This window comes from Mytilus californianus, unplaced genomic scaffold (genome assembly GCF_021869535.1).
Source record: "Mytilus californianus isolate M0D057914Y unplaced genomic scaffold, xbMytCali1.0.p SCAF_8, whole genome shotgun sequence".
Classification (NCBI taxonomy): Eukaryota; Metazoa; Mollusca; class Bivalvia; order Mytilida; family Mytilidae; genus Mytilus; species Mytilus californianus.
This window is the reverse complement of record NW_026262734.1, coordinates 69,529,727-69,557,225: the sequence shown is the minus strand read 5'-3', so window position 1 is coordinate 69,557,225 and position 27,499 is coordinate 69,529,727. Positions and strand designations below refer to the sequence as shown.

At 31.4% G+C, this 27,499-nt stretch overlaps 1 protein-coding gene across 6 annotated transcripts in view; it reads right to left on the bottom strand.

The window, feature by feature from the left end:
* LOC127712158 (calcium-transporting ATPase sarcoplasmic/endoplasmic reticulum type-like) overlaps positions 1–27,499 on the bottom strand; it is an 85,060-nt gene that overhangs the window by 45,701 nt on the left and 11,860 nt on the right. For all 6 annotated transcript variants that reach the window (XR_007986974.1, XM_052218437.1, XM_052218441.1 and 3 more), the window contains exons 5-8: positions 20,401–20,539; positions 19,008–19,088; positions 15,758–15,843; positions 14,915–14,981 (exon numbers count right to left, since the gene is read on the bottom strand). Coding sequence is in view for 5 of the 6 variants with exons in the window: in XM_052218437.1 (XP_052074397.1) it covers positions 14,915–14,981; positions 15,758–15,843; positions 19,008–19,088; positions 20,401–20,539 (373 nt within the window). In the remaining variant the exon portion in view is untranslated. The remainder of the gene's footprint in view (positions 1–14,914; positions 14,982–15,757; positions 15,844–19,007; positions 19,089–20,400; positions 20,540–27,499) is intronic.

The window sequence follows — 27,499 nt, the reverse complement described above, 5'->3', positions numbered from 1 at the left end:
AAAAAAAAAGGAAAAAAAAATCCCCCCCAAATTTTTTGAACCCCCTTATGATTCATCACCCCTGAACTCAATCCCAGCCTTCCCTTTGTGGTATGGTACCTTGCAGTACAATTTCAGAGAGATCCATACACTTGAACACAAGTTATTGTCTGGAAACTAGAAATATGCTTGTTTTTTGGCCCCTCTTTGGCCCCAAATTCCTAAACTTTTAAGGCAATTACCCCCAAACTCAAACCCAGCTTTCCCTTTGTGATATGGAACCTTGTAGTACAATTTCAGAAAGATCCATAGACTTACACACAAGTTATTGTCATGAAACTAGAAAAATGCTAGTTTTTTGCCCCTTTTTTGGCCCCTAATTCCTAAAATTTTGAGGCAATTACCCCCAAAATCAATCCAAGCATTCCCTTTGTGATATGGAACCTTGCAGTACAATTTCAGAGAGATCCATACACTTGAACAAAAGTTATTGTCTAGAAACTAGAAAAATGCTTATTTTTGGCCCCTTATTCCTAAACGTTTCAGGCAATTACCCCAAACTCAATTCCAGCTTTCCCTTTGTGATATGGAACCTTGTAGTACAATTTCAGAAAGATCCATAGACTTACACACAAGTTATTGTCATGAAACTAGAAAAATGCTAGTTTTTTGCCCCTTTTTTGGCCCCTAATTCCTAAAATTTTGAGGCAATTACCCCCAAAATCATTCCAAGCATTCCCTTTATAATATGGAACCTTGCAGTACAATTTCAGAGAGATCCATACACTTGAACAAAAGTTATTGTCTAGAAACTAGAAAAATGCTTATTTTTGGCCCCTTATTCCTAAACGTTTTGGGCAATTACCCCCAAACTCAATTCCAGCTTTTCCTATGTGATATGGAACCTTGTAGTACAATTTCAGAAAGATCCATAGACTTACACACAAGTTATTGTCATGAAACTAGAAAAATGCTTGTTTTTTGGCCCCTAATTCCTCAAACTTTGAGGCAATTACCCCCAAAATCAATCCAAGCATTTCCTTTGTGATATGGAACCTTGTGGTACAATGTCAGAGAGATCCATACACTAACACACAAGTTATGTCTGGAAGTTACAAAAATGCTTATTTTTGGCCCCTTTTCGGTCCCTAATTCCTTAACTGTTGGTACCATAACCCCCAAAATCAATCCCAACCTTCCTTTTGTGGTATTGAACCTTATGGTCAAATTTCATAGAGATCCATTCACTTAAACTTAAGTTAGAGTGTGAAAACTAATGTGTCTTTGGACGACGACGACGCAGACGCCAACGTCATACCAATATACCACCGCATAAAAATTACTCTTTAAAGATCTTCCTCTTCCACCTAACATATGTGTTGTGATATGCTCAATCAAAAATAGTACTTTGTGAATCATTGAAGTGGTTCCCTAGATGAAACCCATTATAACCAAAATCATCAGTCCTAAATATGATGGGGTGAAAGTAAAAATCACATTTTATAGTTAAGAGATTTTTTGGTTTCTTTGAAAAAAACAAATTTTGATATTTAGGTAACTAAATCTACCAATAAAACAGCAGTTCTGATTATTGAAATACAAAAAAAAATGTTGTGAATTACTTTCCAATCTTCTTTTCATTACTTAAAATATATTTATTACATTTAACATTAAGACAATAATTTGCTGATAAATCAGACAGCAACTGCATCATTTCTGTAAGGTTCATGGAGAGTTTACATGCAATTTTGTTAAAAAAAATATTTTTTATCAGAATAAAACAGATTTATCTGTAATAAAGACATTTACATGCTGAATGTGGAACATCTTAAGTGAAATATAAAATAAATCAAGGACTGCAAACTGCAATGAAAAAACTTTACAGTTTACATAAGTCATACTTATAATTTTAGATTCATTATTTTTGAAATAATGGTTCATTGGTAGATAACGATTTCAAAGAAATAATGTATGTTATTCATGTTTCTCTCATTGTCTCATTGAAATCTTAGAAAGATAAGGCATAACATATAAATATTAATTTAGCCCTTCGGTTGGATATTTCAAACCAACACTGTCACACTAGCAGAAAAAAGTATTTACTTTCTATCACAAAGAAGTTCTACTATTCTCCCACTTCCCTAGACGACAATTAATATTTGTTTCAATTCATATAATGAAAGTTTTCCACCGAATGAACAGATTTCTCTTTCAAAAACACTTAAACATTTTTCAATTTCACTAGTTTTCACAAATAACCTATAAAATTTTTAATATTGATAAAATGCATCTAAAAGTTTATTAACTATTCTTGTTGATACAGGTACAAAGAAAAGAAAAATCCTCTTTGCTGAGCCAAGTGATTTAAAATGGCTAATCAGAATAAATGATCTTGGCACTTATAAATACATAATGTGATATGAATACTTCATCATGATAATGTATAAGTAAGTTGATTACAGCTGCCTAATCAACAACTATTTTTCAAAATATATCGTCATCACAATAATGCATTTTATTTAAAGAAAGATATGTAACAAATTTTGTTTGCCAAATGTAATTTTAACCTTTTCCATGAAAAAAATATATCACACATCTAAGGGTTGCTTTTCCCAATAAACAGCCCTGGTTATTCATGAATACTGCATTAACAAAATTACTGTTTAAAACATGCATTGCTTTAATTTTTTTTACATAAGTATTCAATTTTAAGGTAAAAATGCATGCCCTATGAAACAAATGTGCATTATATTACAAATGAAAGCTATTTAAGACTTAAATCTGATTTAGGAAAACTTAAATTTCTCCAAAATTACACGACTTAAAAAAGCCCAAAAATCATTTTCCGATCCTAAAATGTTAGCCAACATCTCATTACCAAATTAATTCTAATTAAAAACAAAATATTTTTAACCACTTAAATGTTATTTCTTATGTATTAAAATGACTTTCGTAAAGTTTAATTTCAGGTCTATACTGCTTTCATTAGAAATCACATAACTTTAAAGCCAAACTTGACCTGAAGGTTCTCCATTTCATGTTTTGTATCTCTTATAGAATAATCTGAATATTTGTTTCATCTGAGAATGATATGCAATTGAAACACTAATACTGATGACTGAAGCTTATTGTAATATGCAAGGTTTCTCCATTATCTCAGCGACCTTGTAAAGAACTGCACATGCAGTTAGTACATATTGATATGTACAGCAGGTTCCAAGTCTGTCTTTCTGGCATGATAACAAATTAACAAAGTCTGAAATGTGACATCTGAAACAATTTACCAGTTTATATCTCATTGCAAATTTTCAACTACACTTCAAAGTTCAATAAACAACAAAGTTCTGTAGCAAACTACTAATTTTAGGTTGATATATTTTTCTCGATTTCCACATTAAAAGTGGCCTTTCTTATAAAATATGTTTAACCCTGCTTCCATCAATGGTATCCTAATTTCATTCAAGTTTGATTGTTTTCCAGAATAAGCACTTTGTACATGTTCCCCTTGTCAAATTCCTTTCTTTCAGAAGTTCTTTTAAATGCTTTTTTACTACAGCAATTTATCACCAGTCTTTTCATAGAGCAAAACAACAAAGTGAAGTAGCTATATAGCCAGTTGTGTCAGATCAGTTCAGATCAAAGGTTTTTTCTTAACAAAGATTAAGAATGTGCCCATTTCCTGGATCTGGATGTAAGAGAAATTAGTCAATGGAATATACATGCAAAGCAGTCAGATTTGTATCCTGATAAATAAGAAATAAATGGGGAATGTGTCCATGGGACACAGATGATGCACCCGCTTGCATATCATATAAAGTTATAAAGGGACATAACTGAAGAACGGTAAAAGTGACGCTACCCAAATTTGTACTTGATCTGAGTTTTGTGGTAATAAGTATTCTGTATAAGTTTCATAATATTTGGTTGAGGCAAACTTAATTTAGAGAACAGAAACGAAAAATTCAGCAATTTTTCTATTTGTAAAGGGGCATAATTTTAGAACGGTAAAAGTGACACCACCAAAATTCAAACTTGATCTGTATTTTTTGGTAGTAAGCATTTTGTATAAGTTTCATAACAATTGGTTACGGCAAACTAAAGTTAGAGAACGGAAACGAAAAATTCAGCAATTTTTCCATTTGTAAAGGAACATAACTCTAGAACGGTTAAAGTGACGCCACCAAAATTCAAACTTGATCTGTTTTTTTTTTGGTAGTTAGCATTGTGTATAAGTTTCATAACAATTGGTTAAGGCAAACTAAAGTTAGAGAACGCATACGAAAAGTTCAGCAATTTTTCCATTTGTAAAGGAGCATAACTCTAGAACAGTTAAAGTGACGCCACCAAAATTCAAACTTGATCTGTGTTTTGTGGTAACTAGATATCAGTGGGCCCGCTGTGAATAATGGGTGGTAAAAAATTTGTATCTTTTTCATTGAACATGGGGTTGTCAACTGAAACCAAAGTTTATGACCTTGACCTTTGACCTAGGAAGTTGTACATAAATTATGACACACCCTCTGGTGTTGGTTTATATACATGTCAAGTATAAACTTTGAAATCATAACAGTTCTCAAGATATAGAGCGGACACGTTCTTTACCATAGGAGATGGGGTTGTCAACTAAAACCAAAGTTTTTGACCTTGACCTTTGACCTAGGAAGTTGTACATACATTATGACACACCCTCTGGTGTTGGTTTATCTACATTTCAAGTATAAACTTTGAAATCATAACGGTTCTCAAGATATAGAGCGGACACGATCTTTACCATAGGACATGCGGTTGTCAACTAAAACCAAAGTTTTTGACCTTGACGTTTGACCTACGAAGTTGTACATACATTATGACACACCCTCTGGTGTTGGTTAATATACATGTCAAGTATAAACTTTGAAATCATAACGGTTCTCTAGATATAGAGCACACACAATTTGTTACGGACGGACGGACAGACTGATCACTATAGGGTGTCCGCCATTCGGCGGGGCCCTAATAAGCATTGGGCATAAGTTTCATAAAATTTGGTTGAGGCAAACTTAAGTTAGAGAACGGAAACCAACATTGGGACGTACGGACGGATGGACAAGGGTAAAACTTAATGCCCCCTCCGCTACAGCGGGGGGGGGGGGGGATAAAAATAAGAATATGAAAACTGTGCTGTATATTTCAATATTTTACTCATTATTTATCTGCCACCAAAGTTAAAAGCATACTGTAAACCAACTTATTTTTTCATGGGAAATTTATTTACTCACGAATAGAAAAATAATGTGATATAAATAGTTGCAATTATGTCAGACTTGGATCTACTTTTGCATATGCCCAAAAATATACACTGTCAACTCAGATTCTTGTTGCTTTCTAATTGTAAGATGAAATTGCAGGTTTTAAGGGTGAATTATAAACAGGTTCTTCAACAATTACTAAAGATTATATTGACCACATGTTGCCCAGATGTCTGCCTACAAATCTCACTGACAGTTGTGGATAAGGAAGATCAGTTTGCTGACATTTAAATCCTGATAAATCAAAAATCTATTAGATGATGCTGTTATTAACAAACTACTCAATATAACCTGCTATCATGTAAACAATTTTGTTTTAAGCAAGTCATTAAATCTTGAACTTTGATTTATTTATTTTTGTTATGTCTTATGAATCCACTTTAAACGTTTGGGTATTCATTCAACTAGTTTTAATAAACGGTTTTCTCTATGATATGTCAATGAGCAACACAGAAGACATATCCAGAAGCTCTCTTGGAATGCTTCATTTTGAAGGAATAAAAACCTAGCATGAACATAATGTGACTATTCTCCTAGGAAAATATATCAAAGTAAATAAATAAAGTGTTACATTTTAGGAAATTTTGAAAACTGAGCTACAACTATAGTATATATTGGAAAGAAATAGTAACAAATGGATATATCATAGTCATTTAGATGTACATTTACATGTATATACATAGGTATAAACATCTGTGACAATCATTATCCCTCCCACTCCTTTTACACACTAAGTCTTTTTTACAATATATATCTGTTCATATTTTATCCATCTATCAATAGCTTGTATTCAAGTAACCATGCTGATGACTTCTAATAGTGATCCAGATTTTATCTATTTTCACATGTTGGTCAAATGTCTTACAAAAGTTCATAACTTGCAGTTTCAAGATTTAATTGAACTTTATATTGAAGTTCAGTGTGCTAATCTATAACTTTTCACAGTGATAGACAATTGGTCTCTTAGAAATATATAAATAATAGCCTTTACAAAACTATTGTAGAACATGAATCATTTTATTGACCATTGACCAGAAAAACACCAGAGATGTGAGATATATATTTTCAGTAAGGACCACCTGGTTATACAAAATTCAGAGCACTGACATTCATTTGTCAGGAGTTTCTAACAGAAAAGGGAGTTTCCATCCAACGTTCAACTTCCCCCTAAATCGGAAGAAAATGAAAATATTACATTTAAAACATTTAGAACATTTAAAACATTTAGAACATTTAAAACATATGTTTTCATTAAAAACAAGGGTAAAACTTAATGCCCCCTCTGCTACGACGGGGGCATAAAAATCAAATTGCTCTGCTTATCATTCAGTTCAGGGGACATGTCCACCAATCCAAAATTTTGAGTCCATGCCTGTCAACAGTTCCTATGTCCACATACTTATATCTTGACTTAAAGAATAAATTAATTAAAAAGAACAAATTTGCCAGTTGAGAATGTATCTGTTTAAAAAAAATATATCTTGTAAAACCATGAAAAGAGAAGAATCTTGGGTAAAGGAAGAAATCGGGAATGACTTTTGACATTTCATTTTTTCCATGGAATTTTTACAAATATCTGACAAATTATTAACAAAAGTCAGAACCCCCATTAAAACAACCTTCAAATTTCAGCTCTACCCAAAATTTTACCTTGTTATTTTGTAACAAATTATGCTATAATCATTACCAAAAGACATATTTCCTCTCTGCAGAGAAAAGATTACAAGATTACTTTAATTAAATCTTCATCAAATTAGATAGATATTGCTCTCTTTCAGTAACATGTTATACAGCAACATTAATCCTCTGGCTCTTCCTTCATTAAACCAAAACACTTGCCAATTTCATCACTTCTGGTTCCAGGTAGTGAATGTCTCTTAGTGATGTGTTTTACACTTCCAACAGTTCTGTTGAGTACTATTCCACCTTTTACTAATTGCAAATCATTAACAGTATCTAATTTTACCATCTCTCCACTGAGGCTGAAATAACCTTGATGTTTAACTCAAACATAAATTATTTTTTGTTTATAACTACCGGTACTCTTGTTTTTATGTTGAAGATTTTATTACCACTGTTATTTTGGGTTAGCAGAATGGTACTCATCTGTAGTAGAAGATGAATGTACCTGGACATTGCACAATGACATGTACTTCTGCATTCTGCAATCTATAGAAGTATGTCAGCCAATTATTAGAATACAAAAAAGCCTAAGTTAGAGTTCTCCAAGCTTGCTTTAGATAACTCATATAAAAAAGAAAATGTGGTATGATTGCCAATGAGACAACTCTCCACATGAGATACCCTGGGGAAAGATTTCATGTCATCTCAGATATCCTGGGATAAGATTTCATGTCATCTCAGATATTCTGGGATAAGATTTCATGTCATCTCAGATATCCTGGGATAAGATTGCATGTCATCTCAGATATCCTGGGATAAGATTTCATGTCATCTGAGATACCTTGGGATAAGATTTAATGTCATCTCAGATATCCTGGGATATCCTGGGATAAGATTTCTAGTCATCTCAGATACCCTGGGATACGATTTCAAGTCATCTCAGATATCCTGGGATAAGATTTCAAGTCATCTCAGATATCCTGGGATAAGATTTCATGTCATCTCAGATACCCTGGGATAAGATTTCAAGTCATCTCAGATATCCTGGGATAAGATTTCTAGTCATCTCAGATACCCTGGGATAAGATTTCATGTCATCTCAGATATCCTGGGATAAGATTTCATGTCATCTCAGATATCCTGGGATAAGATTTCATGTCACCTCAGAAACCCTGGGATAAGATTTCATGTCATCTCAGATACCCTGGGATAAGATTTCATGTCATCTCCGATACCCTGGGATAAGATTTCATGTCATCTCAGATACCCTGGGATAAGTTTCATGTCATCTCAGAAACCCTTGGATAAGATTTCATGTCATCTCAGAAACCTTGGGATAAGATTTCATGTCATCTCAGAAACCCTGGGATAAGATTTCATGTCATCTCAGATACCCTGGGATAAGATTTCATGTCATCTCAGAAACCCTGGGATAAGATTTCATGTCATCTCAGATACCCTGGGATAAGATTTCATGTCATCTCTGATACCCTGGGGTATGATTTTATGTCATCTCTGATAACAAAGGATATGATTTATGTCATCTCTCAAAATGTTCCCTTAATACAAATGTTTCATAGAAAAATCTTAATGTATTTTTTACCCTAGAAATAGTCTTTTATGACAATGAATCATATGTGTTTGAATCCCTGAACAAGTCTTGCTATAAAATGTCTGGATGTTTTGCACATATTGCTTTCTAATCATATAAATAATGAAAAATATTCATGTTAGGTTCAGATTTCTTATGTGACAAATCTCTCAAGTTTGACATGTCTCTGTAGAGTAATAAAGAATTTTGTCTCTTCAATAAATGGCTCCAAAACATTTTGACAAGTTTTATCTTCAATTCAATTTTGCTGTCTAAAACTTTATGACACTTATTTGCTCCAACATGTTTGTTCTACATCGAAAAATCTAATTTATTTCTATGCCACAAGTGTCCTGATCTTATGATTGAATTTACATTTTCAATTCTACTTTACATAGAACAACCAATTCTGCATTCCAGTTTACTTAAAACTTAATTTCTTGAACTAAAATAAATACTATAGTACCAAAGGATTTAGTTGTAATAGCTTGACAAATCTTAATTCAATGGTTGGCTTGTTACTTCTGCTATTTGCGTTTTATTCTTTTTTTTAAATGTGCAAACTTCTGTTTCTATCTAAAAAACAGTTACATGTAACAACTAGTCTCCTAGCGTAACAATAACTAATGAAAATAACTATGTTATAAAACATCTACTTTCTCTATAGGAATTCTCACAAATTGTAATCGTTTATCATTTTATGTCTTTATAAACAACTAAACCATTGCCTTAAATATCAATGAATTAAAAGCAATCATTTTTATTTCATGAATTTATATATCAGCTTAAAACTGGCAAGGAATACAATTACAATCCAATAATTTTCATCAGAAATTATTTTATACAAGCCTTTGGCAATAGCCAACATAAAATCAAGATAATTTCTAATTTTCCTTAATCTGCTAAAACCTCTAATAATAATTTGGTAGTGATTTTAATAACTGCTCGCAATTCTAAATAGGCATTTTTTAATTGGAAAAATCCCTTAACCTCGAAGATTTATCACCAAAATAAATGTTTTCCTAGTTCTTTTCGTTACAAAAAGAGCTAGAGGTGAAATAATAAAATATATTTCTAATAAGACACAACATGGTATACAAGGAATCTCTCTTTCAAGAGAATTGCAGAGAAATTACTTCTCACTTGTTTCTCCATTCATTATACAAAGAAGACAATCTACAACTATAAATCAATTCCTCTTTAATAGGCCATGCACACATTTGCAAGGGAAACTTCTACTTGCAGCATCTTTCTCTCAGAACTAAAAAAAAATGCCACATGTTCTATACTCAATTTCTCAAATAACAAACCTAAAATAGCAAAGAACAACACACATTACTGATATGATGAAAAGAAACTATTCTTAAACCACAAACAAGTCAAGGAAAAAACACCATGGCCAATGAAAATGATGAAAAATCCATAAAACACTAATTATACAGTAGATTGAGCAAGACTAACCTCCCCAAATATTGGGCTGAACTCAGATCCACCTAAAGGGTATGTGGCACCCATTGTCTTGGTCATGGCAAGTAAAAATTTGACGAGTCTCATTATCAATACAGCCATTAGAATTACATTCAAACACACTTGAAACAGGGAATCAAGTAGTTTTAAGGCATACTTAAGATGAACAGTTTCAGGAAATGAAACCATGAAAACAAAATTTTAACACAAATAGTTTATGAGTATGAACTATTCATGTTATCAAAACAGTTGCCAGACTTTTGAAAAGGTATTAATTTTAAAGCAAAACACTATATCTGTCCATCTACCATTTTATGTTTTGACAGCTTTTTATTTGGATAATAAAAATTCTTAAAATAGTTTGCCCTCCCCATCAACATAAATATAAAGAGATATTTTTATATGTAAAGATAAGACAAAGTATTCTATTAACTAATCCATCACTGATCCTACTATAATTCCTTAGATTTCTTTTGATGTATGTGGATTTATATTATAAGACTGATATTCACAACAAGAAATCCTTAAAGCATAATAAAAACACCTTAATTCACCTGAAATGCTTAGGAGGAGACAGTGACGTGTCTTTAAAGAGAAAGGATTTGACTACAAAAATCAAAACACATGATCAAATCTGTTGAGCTTTGCGAACATTCATAGAATTAAAAAAAGAGCTAGAAATGTTCTGTAAGATTCCATAGTTACCTACAATCAATATAAACTACTTTTCAAGACACATACTACATATATATGTCTATTGATTTCCTTCAAGGTCAAACAATATTGCAACTTAATTGATGATTTAATATCTGACAACAGAAAGCTTTTCTGTAATATCTGATAGCATGCATCAAATTTTCTTCAGACACTTGTTTTGAATTTCAGATTGTATTTCCTACAATTTTTTTGTACACCAAGTTTTGATCTACAAATTAAAACAGGCCAAGTGGATTTTGTTCAATGGTGGGAGTTTGCACTGAGTGGGCAAAACATCTAGAGACTGCTGACCCTTAAACTGTACATGCCATTTTTTTTCTTTTATCATAAGAATTGAATAAATCAATATTTTGAATTCAATATTTGTAGATAAATCTATGGTCAAATTGAAGTTGGAAGAAGTAGGCTGTCCACTGTGGACAGCTGGAAATGACAGAATACACATGACCTGAAGTGGATCATTATTGAGTGTAGTTAGAAAATTCTCTGACCTTTCCTTAAAAATTCTAACAATCCACCAGAAATCTGTGAAAGATGATCCATCTGCACCAGACATGATTATTTTACTGTTTACATCTACCCAGACATGAATTATTTTACTGTTTACTTCTATCCAAAAAATGTTATGGTTTTGGAAGATAAAACAAACACTTTTTAAACACAGGACTATTTTTTCTAGACAGGGCTTTAATATCAACATGTACATGGATTAGCAAGTTACAATTTACAGGGTATGAAAATTTTCAGTAAATTCTGAATAAACTTTTTGGACTCTGTAGTAAGATCTGCTAACTTGAAGTTTTTCCAAGGATTTTCTAAGGCCCCATATCCATTCACTAAGTGTACACAAATAAAAAATAGAGAAATTCAAGCAATTATTACTACAGAAGATTTGCATGGATTCTTCACATCAATCTGAAGGATGTATCTGTTACCTGACTGAACCAAGTCTGTCAACAAAAGCAACAAGTTTTTGCATCATCAGAAATCTTAATGAGATCTCCTGTAATCTGGTGTAAGTCAGCATAATTCAAGAATACATTTAAGATTTGAAACCTTCAGGGGATAACAGGCTGTCAGCTGAGGTACAATGTATGAACATTTCAATTCTTCAAGAAAAACAGCAGAATCTTTTTTAACAAAACAACATAATCTGCCATAATAAAACTTGATTTTACTTTAGCTTTTGGAAACATTTCCATTTCAATCTGGGGGGTCAATTAACAATGCTTATTTGTTGTCGTTGGTTGCTGTCTGTTATATCAGTTATTTTGGTTTATTATTTTGTCCTGATCAATAAGGCATGTTTTTTTGGTTTAATTTTTTTTTAATTTTGCCATGTTAAGGCCTTTGTAGCTGACTATGGAGAATGGGTTTTGCTCATTGTAGTTGACCTTACTGTGACCTATAATTGCTTTAATCCATGTCATTCAGACTCAATCATACCACATCTCCTTATTTTAAATAATTTGCTCACTTTCTCTCAACAAATTAACACAACATTAAGAATAACACAATCCTATAAACAAAGAACTTCAATTAAGTCTCCGATTGGATATTAAAAGCTTATAAACATGGTCAAACTTAAAGCCCATGGGTCCATGACAATATGAGTCATAAAACAAAAGAGTGATTTGTGGTAATAAGTCATTTTTATTTTGCACTTGCTTTTTTTTTCATGCTATAGCAACAAAACAGTTTAAATTTTTCAGCTTTCTTGACTTCAGACCAGGAGTGTGCTTGAGGAAAATTATTTCAGTATACATTTCTTATGGGACTTTAAAATATGTTATGCATTATAGGAATCAATGAATATAAATATCCTGAAAACATTAAAACATTCCTATCATTTATTTCACCAGGAGATGAATTATATTTATGGATAAAGAGGTATTTTGTTACGTAATAGCTATAGACACATTGGCATTTTCTCACTTGCTTTGGAAATTAATCAAATATGATTAATATCTTGCTATAAAATCTGTGAATAAATCTTGTTAAGCCTTCATTAAAGCCAACAAACCTTTCAAGAAAGAACACTTTTGTCTTTTGATTATGAAATGTGAATAGTTGTAATGAACTGAACATTTGATAAAAAAATTCACCTCATCACGATGAGATAATCACTTATTTATATTTGCTTGTAACATTTTCAAATATATTGTTTCCTACATTGAAACAACTGACATATTTTACAATAAAAGATGTTGTCCTAGAAACATTGGAGTTGGGGCAACGGAAATAGATAATAGTGGGGCTTGTATTTTCAATAAGAAATTATTTATAGTTAATATAACATTTATGAAAATTTTAAATTTTGGTTGATCAAAGGTTAATAAAAAGAGACTCCCAACCGCTTACACATTTTTCATTGGAACAACCCTGTGCTTTTGTCAGTCGACTGTTCAGATGAATACATATTGAAGCAAGATAGAGTAGGTGTAATAAGGTAAACAAGCATTCTGAGAGCATTGCATGGCAATACAGAGTGCCCTACCAGTTAAAAATTCATTGTATTGGAACAAAATGCTAACTTGATCTATAACTTGTCATGGTGTAAACTATATAACAAATATCAAGTCAATATCTTCAAGCATGACGAAAAAAAGTGTTGAAAACTGATTATTTAAGTGAATTTTCTAAGCCCAAGGACCATAACTCTGCACAAAATCATTAGACAGGAACAAAATTCAACCTTGATCTGTAACTTGTCATGATAAAACAATACACCAAATACCAAATCAACATCTTCAAGCACGAAGAAAAAAAGTGTGGAAAACTGATTTGCCAGACTGACGAATGGATAGACAGACTGACAGACGGATGGAATGCAAACCTAAAGTCCCCTTCGACTTTGTCGGTAGGGGACTAATAAGGAATGAAAGCAAAACCAGCAAGATTTCCTAGTTGACATATAGCATCTTACTATTAAATGATTGCAAACTGTCCTTACTCCAATCTGCTTCCCCTGTCTTCACTAAATGGATCAATGTTTCATTGACAGTCATTCTAACTTCTGCTGCAACTACCAACCAAAAGACTACATAACTATTTGCACTTTCTGAAGAGGCATATTTTAATCTTCTTTTTCGTTTACACTTATCAGCTACTTCAAAGGAACCTAACATAAACATCAAATAAAACATGCAGAAGACATATTCAATCTTTCAATAAATTTGCCTTGTAACCAAATGCATCAAGGGAAGAAAGCTCCTTGCAATATTTAGACATCTTGATTACACCAAGGGCACCTATGGCAATAATTTTTGCAACAATGACGCAAGTAGACCACCTGGTTTATAATTGTAGCCATGTGTTTCACAAAAAATAACAATCAATTGTTCAATATTATCTAATCATTATCAGGACATAAAAGAAAATATTTCTCTTTTTGTGGGTGCTTTCACTGTTCAAAATATAATATAGCTATTTATTAATCTCTTAGAATTAATTTCAAACATGATTTATTGGTAAAATTAAAGCCAGTTTTGATTGCATTAATTTAGGTAAAAAATCAATCAAATACCTGATTAAATCATGGTATTTTTCAATTAATCAAGGTGATAAATTAATCCTCATCATTTAATTTAGGTAAAAATAAATCCTATCCTTTTATTTTCAACTGACACAAAAGTAATAAGTTCTTACTTTAAAATGTTATCAATATGGTAGTGCTTACTCAAGTCTTACCAGACTACAAGAGTAGTTACATTAGGGACCCTTTATCAAGCAAGCAATAACTACTTGACAAATAATGCTCTGACTGACAATAGAGAATAAATATTCTACAAACATATTAACCATTTTATAATCTCTAAGTTAAATGCTACAGCAATAAGTTGTGCACTTTATTGCAAAGTCCATTTAGTGCTAGGATTTTGCTAGCTTTTAACATATGCAAAACTCTCCTGGAGGTTTTATGTAGGATACTTATAATCTAGTTGTGTAATTAAATAGTCAATCTTTCTACAGTTTTTAAATATTGGTCCTTAACATCATTTCACACAACTTTCATGTTCGCAAAATTAAAACAAAACCTATCCAATGTTTTGGGGGATCTCTTTCAAACGATTTCTATTGTCAACTACAAGTTCTGGTACAATACATGTGGTATTTCAAACTATGCTTGGACAAGACAAGTAAATATACAGAAGTCGGTCACCAGATTTACAACGATCTCTTTAAAAAAAAACACCTGTAACAATGCTCAATTCTAAAAATTCATTTCATGTTGCATTATACTACCTACCGATTTCCGTATTGAGTCCGGTACCAATTACAATTCCTCTGCATTTTCCTGCTGCGATATTTGTTCCCTGTAATGATTAAAACATAGAAATACAAATAAGGTGTCATTCAAATGTCTAGACAAATCTATATTTCATTTAAATAAAATTCAGGAATATTTGACTAATTGAAGTAAAGGCTAACATTAAAGCATAACACTCCATCAATACAGCAGATTTTTTTACAGAAATATAATCAAATCATGCCTTGAATGAATTTGTCTATTGAGTTAAATGATTTATTGTGATGTTGATTTCCATAAATATTTGCAACTGAAAATAACTTTTTTCTTTTTCCAGTTGAATTTTTATGAGACTGTATTTTCACATGGCCAATCATTTATCCTGTCTTGTGTCTTATAAATTTTTTTTTTATCTGTCCATGCATAGTATGATATGTACTGATTATCAGGTTGTCTGCATATTGATATTGTAAAATATCAGCTGTGAGTCACAATATGAAGCTTTTTGTCGAGAGAGTGCAGCCAAAGAATTCAAAAAGACTTCATATTGTGTTGAGTTTTATCGGGTTGTATTTGCGTATTTTTCATGATATAAGCAAGTGTTTTCTTTGTTTCACCAGCACACCGTAAGATGACTTGATTAGTTCAGGTCAAACTTATCAACATCAGTGACATCAGTAATATGTCCGGGTCAAAGTTATTGAGGCCGGGTCAAAAGGCCATGATATGCAATTTTATTAAGAGCTGAGCAGAGTGATACAGATAGTTGGACGACCGATAAATATTACATAGTACACACTTATCTATACTTTTAAGTAGACCTATTTGAACAAGTTAACTTACAGAAAACAGAATATTCTTCTTGTCTTGATTGACGGCTCTTGGATCTGGTATAGGATCTGTGTGCTTGATTACACTTACACTTTCTCCTGAAAAGACAACAATGAATCAGAAATTTTTAATAACAAGAGGCTCTAAAGAGCATGTGTCAATCTCCTAGGTCTATGTGCATCTTCAACAATGGACACTCTGCAACATTTTAAACTAAATAATTCATGAAAAAAATTCTCTTTTTTGTTGATCTTGTACAGCTGATAATTTTTCTGTTTACATCATTTAAGGATAACTTCTATAAGAAGACAACTTACAATTTCATCTATGCTAACCTATTTGCAGATCTTGTCTTGCTCATCATTTTTGCTTTTTAAAGTTTCTATCTATTATAGTTTTCAAGATAATAGACAAAAACGCATAAAATGGTACAAGTTGTCATTTAAGGACACTGACTCCTATGAAGAGTTCACCAATGATTTTTAGCAATATTGACAAATTTGTAGATCATTTTTTATGTTGATAAGTGTCTTTCTTTAAAAGTTTGAAAATAAAACCCCAAATTGCAAAAAATTGGTAAAAATCATCATTTAATCATCATAACTAAAAAAAAGAGTTGACAGACGATTTTGGCTTTTTTTTATTTATCTGTAGATCGTGTCTTGCTGATTAATTTTGCTATTTCAAGTGTCTTTCTATCTATAGTAGTGGTCAAGATAATAAGTGTCTTTCTATCTATAGTAGTGGTCAAGATAATAAGTGTCTTTCTATCTATAGTAGTGGTCAAGATAATAAGTGTCTTTCTATCTATAGTAGTGGTCAAGATAATAAGTGTCTTTCTATCTATAGTAGTGGTCAAGATAATAACCAACAACATAAAAATCGTCATTAAAGAGCAATAAACATTCTGATCATTTCTGCCCCATCAGATTTTCTCTCAAAACCTGCATTTTACCACCATGCTCTACTTTTAGTCATGTAGGCCATGTTGATTGACAGGCAGAGTCATCAGAAACATTTTTAAACTAGATATCCCAATGATTATTGTGGCCAAGTTTAATTAAATTTGACCTAACAGTTATGAGGAGAAGATTTTTGTAAAAGTTTACAGACAACCATGACTGACGACAGACTCCACATATGAGAAAAGCTTACTTGGCCTTTTATTTCACAATCCATTCTCAATTTATAAGTAACAAAAAATAGCATCATTAAAATATTTACATGATATGTTGGCATAAAAAACAAGATTTATTAGACTTTGAAACATATAATTGAACACTTGTCTAAAATACATACAACAAAAAATAAGTTTGATAAGATATTTTGAGCTTAGATAGTAAGATTTTAATCCTCTTGCTGTTGGAAAATATCAAAATCACTTTAGAACCTCTTGAAAGAAAGTTTATTGCAATGATCTGACAACAATTTGACAAGTCTGTAATGATACAATATATTCCTGAAAACTTCAATGATTATACAGAAAGTAGTCCTGAACATAGAGCTGTGTGAAAAAAAAAGCATCTTAAAATGAATATATATACAAGTGTATAACTTTAACTCCATCAAAAGTATTAAATCTATATTGTGGATATAATGCCTGGACATCCTAGATGAAAAATTGTTTACAGATTATTGTTTTAAATGTATTGAACAGAATGGCTATTTCTAGGTCAGAAATCAGTTCACATACAACTTTTCATTAAAAAGAATAGGATATTGTGAAAAATAAATTTCATTTGTAAAGGTAAACTCTAAGACTCTAGAACGGTACAAGTGATGCCACCCAAATTCAAACTTGATCTGTGTTTTGTGTCAATAAGTTTCACATTTGTTTAAGGTAAACTAAAGTTAGAGAACAGAAACCAATTTTGGGACATACGGATGGACAAGGGAAACACTTAATGCCCCCTGTTGACAGTGGGGGCATAAAAATAAATAAGATGTGCAGTTTCAGAAAAGAAGCCTACTTTCTATTCTTATTTTGTTATACACTTTTAGTGCTGTGTGAAATAACTTTTGTACAAAGCTTTATTATATCTATGTATAGGAGTATCATAATCATCAGTAGCTGCTATGTTCTGAAAAATATTGTTTTCTTTTTTAGAACTGATTTCTCCTCAGTAACAATAATCATCCAAGCCATTACCATTAGGAGATTATATTCTACAGTAAGAAGTCTTACAAATGTCAGTGTAAAATGGACTTCTCAATCTTTTTATGAGGAGTCTTACAAATGTCAGCGTAAAATGGACTTCTTAATCTTTTTATGAGGAGTCTTACAAATGTCAGCGTAAAATGGACTTCTTAATCTTTTTATGAGGAGTCTTACAAATGTCAGCGTAAAATGGACTTCTTAATCTTTTTATGAGGAGTCTTACAAATGTCAGTGTAAAATGGACTTCTTAATCTTTTTATGAGGAGTCTTACAAATGTCAGTGTAAAATGGACTTCTTAATCTTTTTATGAGAAGTCTTACAAATGTCAGTGTAAAATGGACTTCTTAATCTTTTTATGAGGAGTCTTACAAATGTCAGTGTAAAATGGACTTCTCAATCTTTTTATGAGGAGTCTTACAAATGTCAGTGTAAAATGGACTTCTCAATCTTTTTATGAGGAGTCTTACAAATGTTAGTGTAAAATGGACTTCTCAATCTTTTTATGAGAAGTCTTACAAATGTCAGTGTAAAATGGACTTCTTAATCTTTTTATGAGGAGTCTTACAAATGTCAGTGTAAAATGGACTTCTCAATCTTTTTATGAGGAGTCTTAAAAATGTTAGTGTAAAATGGACTTCTCAATCTTTTTATGATGAGTCTTACAAATGTTAGTGTAAAATGGACTTCTCAATCTTTTTATGAGAAGTCTTACAAATGTCAGCGTAAAATGGACTTCTTAATCTTTTTAAGAGGAGTCTTACAAATGTCAGCGTAAAATGGACTTCTTAATCTTTTTATGAGGAGTCTTACAAATGTCAGTGTAAAATGGACTTCTCAATCTTTTTATGAGGAGTCTTACAAATGTCAGTGTAAAATGGACTTCTCAATCTTTTTATGAGAAGTCTTACAAATGTCAGTGTAAAATGGACTTCTTAATCTTTTTATGATGAGTCTTACAAATGTCAATGAAAAAGGAATTCTTAATCTTTTTATGAGAAGTCTTACAAATGTCAGTGTAAAATGGACTTCTTAATCTTTATATGAGAAGTCTTACAAATGTCAGTGTAAAATGGACTTCTTAATCTTTTTATGAGGAGTCTTACCTGTGAGAATGGACTGATCTATTCTAAGAGTAGTGGAATGAATTGTGCTAATTCTGATATCTGCAGGTACTTTATCTCCCACTGAAAAAAACAAGATAACTTTGAATCAAACATGAAGCTAAATAGAAATATAAAATGTTACTTAAATTTTATCAATTCAATCTTTTCTGTTAATCAGTCATAATCAAACTATCTGCTCTAGAAAGATTCTCTGAACAAATTTGAGACATTTGAAAATAGCCATTTCTTTTTTTACCATTATACAAATAAAACTTTCCTGCACAAATTGTAGAATCATAGAACTCATCTACAAGGACTCAGCTCCATATAATATATATGTTAGTATGTTTTAGGGTATTTGTTTAACCTTATGAAATATTGAAAGAGTTATTTTGAGGATCTGAAGTGCAAGTATATACTGGCATAGATGAGGTCACATGTATTGTGATATGTTTTTATACATTGCATTGTAAAATACATTTTCTTATGTTCCCTTTTCATACATTGATCCTATTTCTTTCACTAGGAGATGGGGACATCTTAATGTTCATCGATTTAGATTAAAATGATATCCATTCAGAACAAGCATTCTGAGAGTATTGCATGGCAATACATAGTCCCTTACCAGTTAAAAATTCATTGTACTGGAACAATATGCTAACTTGGTCTATACCTTGTCATGGTGTAAACTATATAACAAATATCAAGTCAATATCTGCAAGCATGACGAAAAAAAAGTGCGTAAAACTGATTATTTGAGTGAATTTTCTAAGTCCAAGGACCATAACTCTGCACAAAATCATCAGACCAGAACAAAATTAGAACTTGATCTGTAACTTGTCATGATAAAACAATACACCAAATATAAAATCAATATCTTCAAGCACGAAGACAAAAAGTGTGGAAAACTGATTTGCTGGACTGACGGATGGACAGACAGACGAACAGAGTGCAAATCTAAAGTCCCCTTCGACTTTGTCGGTAGGGGACTAATAATTTCTAAAAACATACTCTTAATGAAACCAAAATATTCAAAGTATGTTTTTGGCTGTTATATAACTAATTATAGAACTGTTAAGAATTTGACAACAAAACATTGTGTTCTTCTTTTTCTGTCCATTATTCTTGATATACAGAATGAATATGTAGAACTGTGAGCTATTGCTCAATAATGAGACCCCACATTAAATATTCGTTATAATAGGAAGTTGAAGAAAAATTATTCTGCAATCACATTACACAGTATAGCATGTTGACATGAAGCCAAATAACAAAATTCAGGAAGGTCTTATTTGTAGTTCTCTAGAAAAAATGTGTCGAAAAATTTTATAAATGGCCTGTATGTGTTAGAATAATATATAAGTATTTGCTATCCTCTACTCTAATCACCTACCAGAGACTTCTACAATATCTCCAGGGACTAAGTTACTAGCTCGTATTCTCTGGATTCCTCTATGACTTTTTCTAACTACTTTAGCTATTTCTGGTTCATATTCTTTTAATGCTTCAATGGCACTTTCTGCATTTTTTTCCTGAAAAAAGACAAAGAAACTGTATATTTTCTTTCAGTATTATCTAATGGTACTCTTGGCTACTTTTCTATTATCTTTATTTAAATATCAAACAACATAATGTTGTAAGCAGAAATTTAAGACACTCCTGACGTCATTTGTTAATTTGCTCTTCAAAGAAGAAACTTTTCTCTCCGTCATCTTACAAACATAATATTGTAGATGTTGATCTCTGTCAATAAAATGTGAATAACTTGTAGACAAAAATAAACATGATGATAGATTACATTGCACTCACAATTGATGCAGCATGCACATGTAAAATCACTAACTATTGTAGATGATCATGGAAATAAATTTACCCAGTAACCTTATACATGTAACACATATTTCTCAGCCTATATTTATGTAATTATCATGTGGTTGCTATGGAATAAGATATTCCTGTCTGGACCAAACAACTGTCTGAGACAGGCATACAAACCCTTAGTCCTGTTCAATATTTTTTTTCTTTAAAGTTTTGTTTGATACACCTGGACATTGAAAACATTATATAACATTTAGAAGTGTCCAATACGGTGGATTCATTAATATTTTCGTGGGATACCAATTTTCATGGATTTCGTGGGTATAGTGACCACAAATTTGAATGTTCAACATAAAACAAATTTTCTATAGCTTTGTATGCAGACTTTGGCAAAACCCCAAAATCAAGTTCCACCAAAAACAATTGTTCCTCAATCCACAAAAATTGGTTCCCACAAAAATAAATGAATCCAGAGTACATTTACTGGAAAATCTCAAGACACCTCTAGATACAACTTTTTCTGGCTCTTATATATAATTACAAGACAAGCTTTGTCAGAGAAGTGATTCTTACTTCCTGGACCAGATTTTTGCAAATGTACAAGTGCTAGTCCCCAATACTGTATTAATGAGATATAACAAAGTACATGTACCATTTCATACAATTGCAATGCACATCTCATGAATATTTATATACCTATTTCATATATGATTACACACAGATTAATACATGGCCTTTTCCATATCGGCCCAGGTATCACCCCCAGACCCCCATATCAGCACAAGATGTTAGTTGAGGGCTGATACGGGTAAAGGGATTGTACCCAGGCCATTATGGAAAAGGACATGTATTAATCTTTTTATCATATACTTCCGATGCCAATGCTATTGGTTATCAGCCTGGGTGTGAATTTATGGCTAGTTTACTTCTGCTTGTTACACATATGCAAAATCTGTCATATTAATGCTAATTAGTATATGATAAATAAAAATAACATTAAACAGTATTGCATTGAATGAGGCAATAACTGTGTAATGCCATAAGATAACTGATTCATGTAACATGTACAAATAAATGATAATCAGATTGATTACTGTGTTTGATTGCATCTAGAAATTCAGTAATCCCTTATGAATATACATGTACATGTATAATTTAGCAATGATTCCTCCACCCTATACCCATCAATCCATTGAAATCAGTTCTAGTTCAAATGATTTACACAGTATAAGAATCACACTTAAAAAACAATGGTGTAGTATATGGTTACTGTTTTAGAAATCCAAATTTTATAATATTTATATACATGAAGTAGTGATGCATCTAAAGCATCCTTATATTTTAGATATTTTTTTTGTTTCTGAGCAATCCGCATTGAAAAACACTTCCAACACCGCAAATTTGTTGTATTTCAACTTGATTTAAAATGTATTTTAACAACTTTATCTATTGGTCATTTAACTTGTTTACAAAATATACTCTGTATCAAACTGGATATGAAATATTTTGTATAAAACTGGATATTAAAAACATAATTTAAACACAAATTACAGGTTTTACATGAAAAAGACATCTGATAGGTAGAGATTTTAAAATACAGGTTGTGGATCACAAAGAAAAGAAAATGACTACTTTTGAAGTCTTTCATTAATACAGGTAAACTCTTAAATTTCCATTGTAAACTCTTAAACATCCATTGTAAACTCTTAAATTTAGCTTTGACAAAATGAATGCACTTGCAACCTTTTGTTGCTGTTCAATATTAGTGCAAATTTAAGTCATGTGAACAATATTAATTTTCACTTCATTTGGATAAGTTTCTGCCAAATAAGTTCTAACATCGATATATACGTTGTTAATAATGATACCCCTACTGATAATATACATTAGATCTTATTTCTTGGAACTGAAAATCAATGTCACCTACTTGTTTTGTAAAGATTGTTGTCACACCTGTATATAGATTTGAATGAAAGGTCAGAGTCTTACATTTTATAATAAACACTAATACCAGTTTTAACATATGCTTATCTGTACAAAACCGGTTTGAACATTTGTTTTTCTGTGCAAAAAATGTATTTTTAAACCAGCACAAAGGATGAAAATAAATATGCTAAGTGTAAGATAAGACAATTCACACAAACTGTGGAATAAGTGATATCTGGAATGAACAGAGAGGTTCAAAAACATTTATACATTGCATTTGTAAATATTGAAAGATCCCAGGAAAAGGGTGGCTTGATTATTCAGAGACTCATAAACAATGCTTTATCCAAAATTTGTGCTAGACCTAGTTGGTCTTTTCCTCTATCCAACAATGGCCTTGTTGCCACAAAGAGTTGTAATTCACTCACAATGGTATGAGCCTTATTGCTGACAATGACTGGTCAGAATTTAATAACACTTACCCAACACAATATTTTTCTATAGAATACTTTCAATCTTTATTGTTTATCCTTATAAAATTTGATGGAAATCTGTTGACATAGACCTGTGGCTTGAAAATAATTCATAAATAATTCACCAGTATAACTGGTTGGGCGGGAACCTAATCTATTTCATAGGTTTTACCATTTATATTTAGAAATCTATGCAAACAACTTTTTCAATTGAAAATTAGTTTTATCATGTATAATATGTGCTCATATGGTCAATAATACTCGAGATAGAAATTTTCATTCAGAACAAGACAATTTACAAAGTTATATTACAACTATAATTTATTTATATCAAGGACCTTGAAAACCTACAAACAAACAAGGACTATGTAGGATAGATAAGTAGAAAATTCAACAATTGCACCACCTACTAGAAACAATTAATTTATTGCATTATTTCAGTGTAGTACAAACTTCAGCTTGGTATAAAATTATCTGGATACTCAATCATATAAATCAATGTTTAAACCTAGTGGAAAAAAATCATTGACTTGCTAATGATCATTGAATATATTGCTTCAAGCTAGAATTCAATAAGATGCAAATATAAGAAACACTGAAATAGTCCTTTAAAAGACTCTATCTTTTCTTACCAAATGTGCAGCTCATAATGTCATGAATAGCCCAGTGAGGGAACATCATTAAACATCATGACATAAAACCATTTTAAGGCATCCTTTATGAACTTTAAAGCAAATATGTATAAAATCAATATCGAAAATAATCAGTACTGGTTTACAGAACAGAATAAAAAAACAACAACAGGTGTAAGTTTACTCTTACTTTCCTTATCAACATCATTCTGTCATTTTCTCCATTTTTATATTTACAAAAGATATAAATACCCAGATTAACTTGAGAATCAGGGACAAAAAGAAAAGATTAAGTGTCACAAAAATTATTGCTAACTCATGAGAAATTAAAGAAAGGAAGAAAAATGTGATAATTTTGTTTATTTTCTAGTTTTTACTACTTATAGTTGAGAGCATTTCTTTTGTTGTACTGTTACACCACTTTCCAAAGGTAAGGGGAGGGTTAGCGCCTTCAAACTAGTTTAACCCAGCCACAAGCCTGTAATTCAGTGGTTGTCATTTGCTGTGTATTCGTTTTTCGTTCATTATTTGGTACATAAATTTGGTCGTTAGTTTTCTCATTTGAATTGTTTTACATTTGTCATTTCGGGGCCTTTTAAAGCTGACTGTGCGGTATGGGTTGTGCTCATTGTTGAAGGCCGTAGTGACCTTTAGTTGTTAATTTCTGTGTCAAGTGGTCTCTTGTCAATCATACCACATCTTCTTATTTCTATATTTGTTTGTCTTCACAAACTTTCAGTAAGAACCACCTCAATCAAAAATACTAATTAAACTTGTAAAAAAAATATTCTCCCTTCACCTTATCAAAGGATATCAGATCTATAGTTTTTCTTGCAATGCAGTGTTCCCGCCTGCCCTAAATAGAAGGGCGGCCCGCCCTTGGTGCCCTTACCCCCACCCTTCTGCCCTCCAAAGTAAAAGAATGTACCCCTCTGCCTTTTCAAAAAAATAAAATTTCCAAATTTCATGCCTACCAGCGTTTCCAGTAAAATTGTTACCTGATTGTGTAACACTAATTAACTGACAATGGGATTAAGTTAAATACCTAGTGTTTTGGCAGTTTTATCACCTTTGTTAATGATTGTTTACTGCTAATTAGTGGATTTAAGATAATTGAACAAATACTAGATATTTAATACAGAATGAAATGTCCACATGTTATCCATTTGTAATGTTTATGTATAGCATGTACACCTGAAAAAAATTATTTCAGTAGGCATAACATAAAAAATAAAATCTTTAACACTTTTAATGGCATACATAGTTTTGACTTAATTGGTAAAAAATGTTTTGTTTCATAACCATGAGTATGAAATTTAAAGAGGAATCAAAGAAATTTGTACTTTGAACACAAACAAGATTCACTTCCTGTTTTTAGTACTTCTTGTATTTTATAATCCTCCTGACATAGGAGCACTCAACAAATTTATTTTTAACAATAATTTGTGAAAAAAGTAACTGTTTATACCTTCTGCAATATATTATTGCATCAATATAAAATATGATCATCTCCTGTCTCACCTGTTATATTTATAAAACTCCTTACTGAGGAGCACTTTGGTGTGCACTTAAAAATACTTTTTTGTAACAATTCTTTTTTTTTTAAACATCGTTGGTCAAATAGCTTAAGAATTATATAAATACGTTGTGAGATTTATAATATTTTAATAAGGGCTTTCTGATTAGGTAAATGAAGATTGCTTTGGACGACAAAACTATATTTTTGTAACTGATAATTTTCTCTGCACATTTAAATATTCAAGGTTACCGATGATAATTTAAAATAGTACTGTTTTGATTTATACGCTCGTTTTCGTGGGCCATTTATAATATTTATATAATTATTTTATTAAAAGTGATTCAGAATTTCGATGTTACAACAAAATACTCACCTATTTATTTAAAAACTGAGCAAATGCAAAATGTTAAAAAAATATATATATATAACGGCGATTAAGGTATTTTGCCACCATATTCCTCCCTTAATAATTAAAAAAAATCTGTCTCATACCTGCAACGGTGAACCCTTGAGGACAAACACCACTCTAGTGAAGATCAAAGGATTAAAATTATATAATGCTAATCTTTTAATTACTGTGAATTTAACCACGCCTTTACCAGGTGGTGTCAGCATAATACACATGCATTGTATTTACACAGTACTAGACTGAAGCAAGGATATATATAGTAAGACAAATCCTCGACTGAAGTAATAGGGGGGAATACAAACGTGAATTTCTATTATACTATCAGTTATATATGTTGTTCAAAATATCCGTCGAAAAAAAATCATAAAAAAATTCTATTGTATGATTTGCTTTTATTACTATAATCATATCAGAAATCCTTAAAATATAAATCGTAAATTTTAATTTAAAAAAATGCACGGCTGATCACTTTTCTTTCTCAATTGTTAGTTGGTTAATAGCTACACCAAAAGTCGTTGATGTGCTTTAAATCGCGTTATTAGATGATTAACGAAAAAGACTTTAAATGAGATTAATCCACTCCCGGCATGCAAAAAGACTTAAACTACGTCACATAAGTCAGGAAGTTTGAATAAATAGAATTAATAATTCCCAATTTTCTTCTTTATTAGTTTTCATATCCAGATAAAACTTGGTGAATATGTTTTTAATGGTATTATGAACATAAATAGATGATAAGTAAAAAATCGCGAATTTTCCCTTTAACATCAAAATGATTTGCTTTGCTTCATGGTATGATAATTTGATGAAAAAAAATTCTTACTGGAACCAACATCAAGAACACATTAATTTCTGAATATGGTTTAAATACAACTAATGTTCTCCAGCTGAGCCTAGCAATATTCAAGGTAATTTATACACTGTCCAACATTGCCCTTAAAATCTGGGTTATAACGCTAAAGTGCCCTTTCAGACAACTAGCACCCTTCTGCCCTGAGATTCAAGCTGGAACACTGCAATGTATACAATACCCTCAATGCCAGGATTCAGTTTATATAAGAGAATTTAATGCCAGATGAAAATATTCAAAAAGTTAAATTAAATTAACTCAAGTGTATCAATCTCAAACATTTAACTGCATTATGAATGGAGTTTTAAAGTTCTACTAATCATTACAATGTTAATTTCATTTGAATAATAATAGATTTTATGAAAAACAAAAGACAACCGGCAGTCAATTCAAATCATTTAAACTAGACAACATTACTTTTTTCAACATTTGACATGTTAAACTAAAAGTATTTACATTAATCCTATGAAAAATATATGATGCAAATGCCAATATCTAATTTCAGATCTTGAAAAAAAATTAACACATGCAATAAGATGGATTTCCATTTCCAGATTCTTAGCCAATGAGATGAAGGTCACATGTACTATTGTTTTGATTGCTGCAAAAAATGATGAGCATGATAAACCACAGAGGATGCATTTTTTCAACTTTCAAGTGACATATCTTACATATTGTACTGCATTCTCTGGAGGATGGAAAAGAATGGTCATACTATACAGTTCAACTTAGGAATTTTAGATTAATTAACATTAAAAGAATGTCACCAAAGATTGCCTCTTTCATAAGTCCGCTAAAATTACTGCTTTATTTGGGATAAGACAAATTACATGTAACTGAAGATAATTTTTTTTAGGTTCTGAAA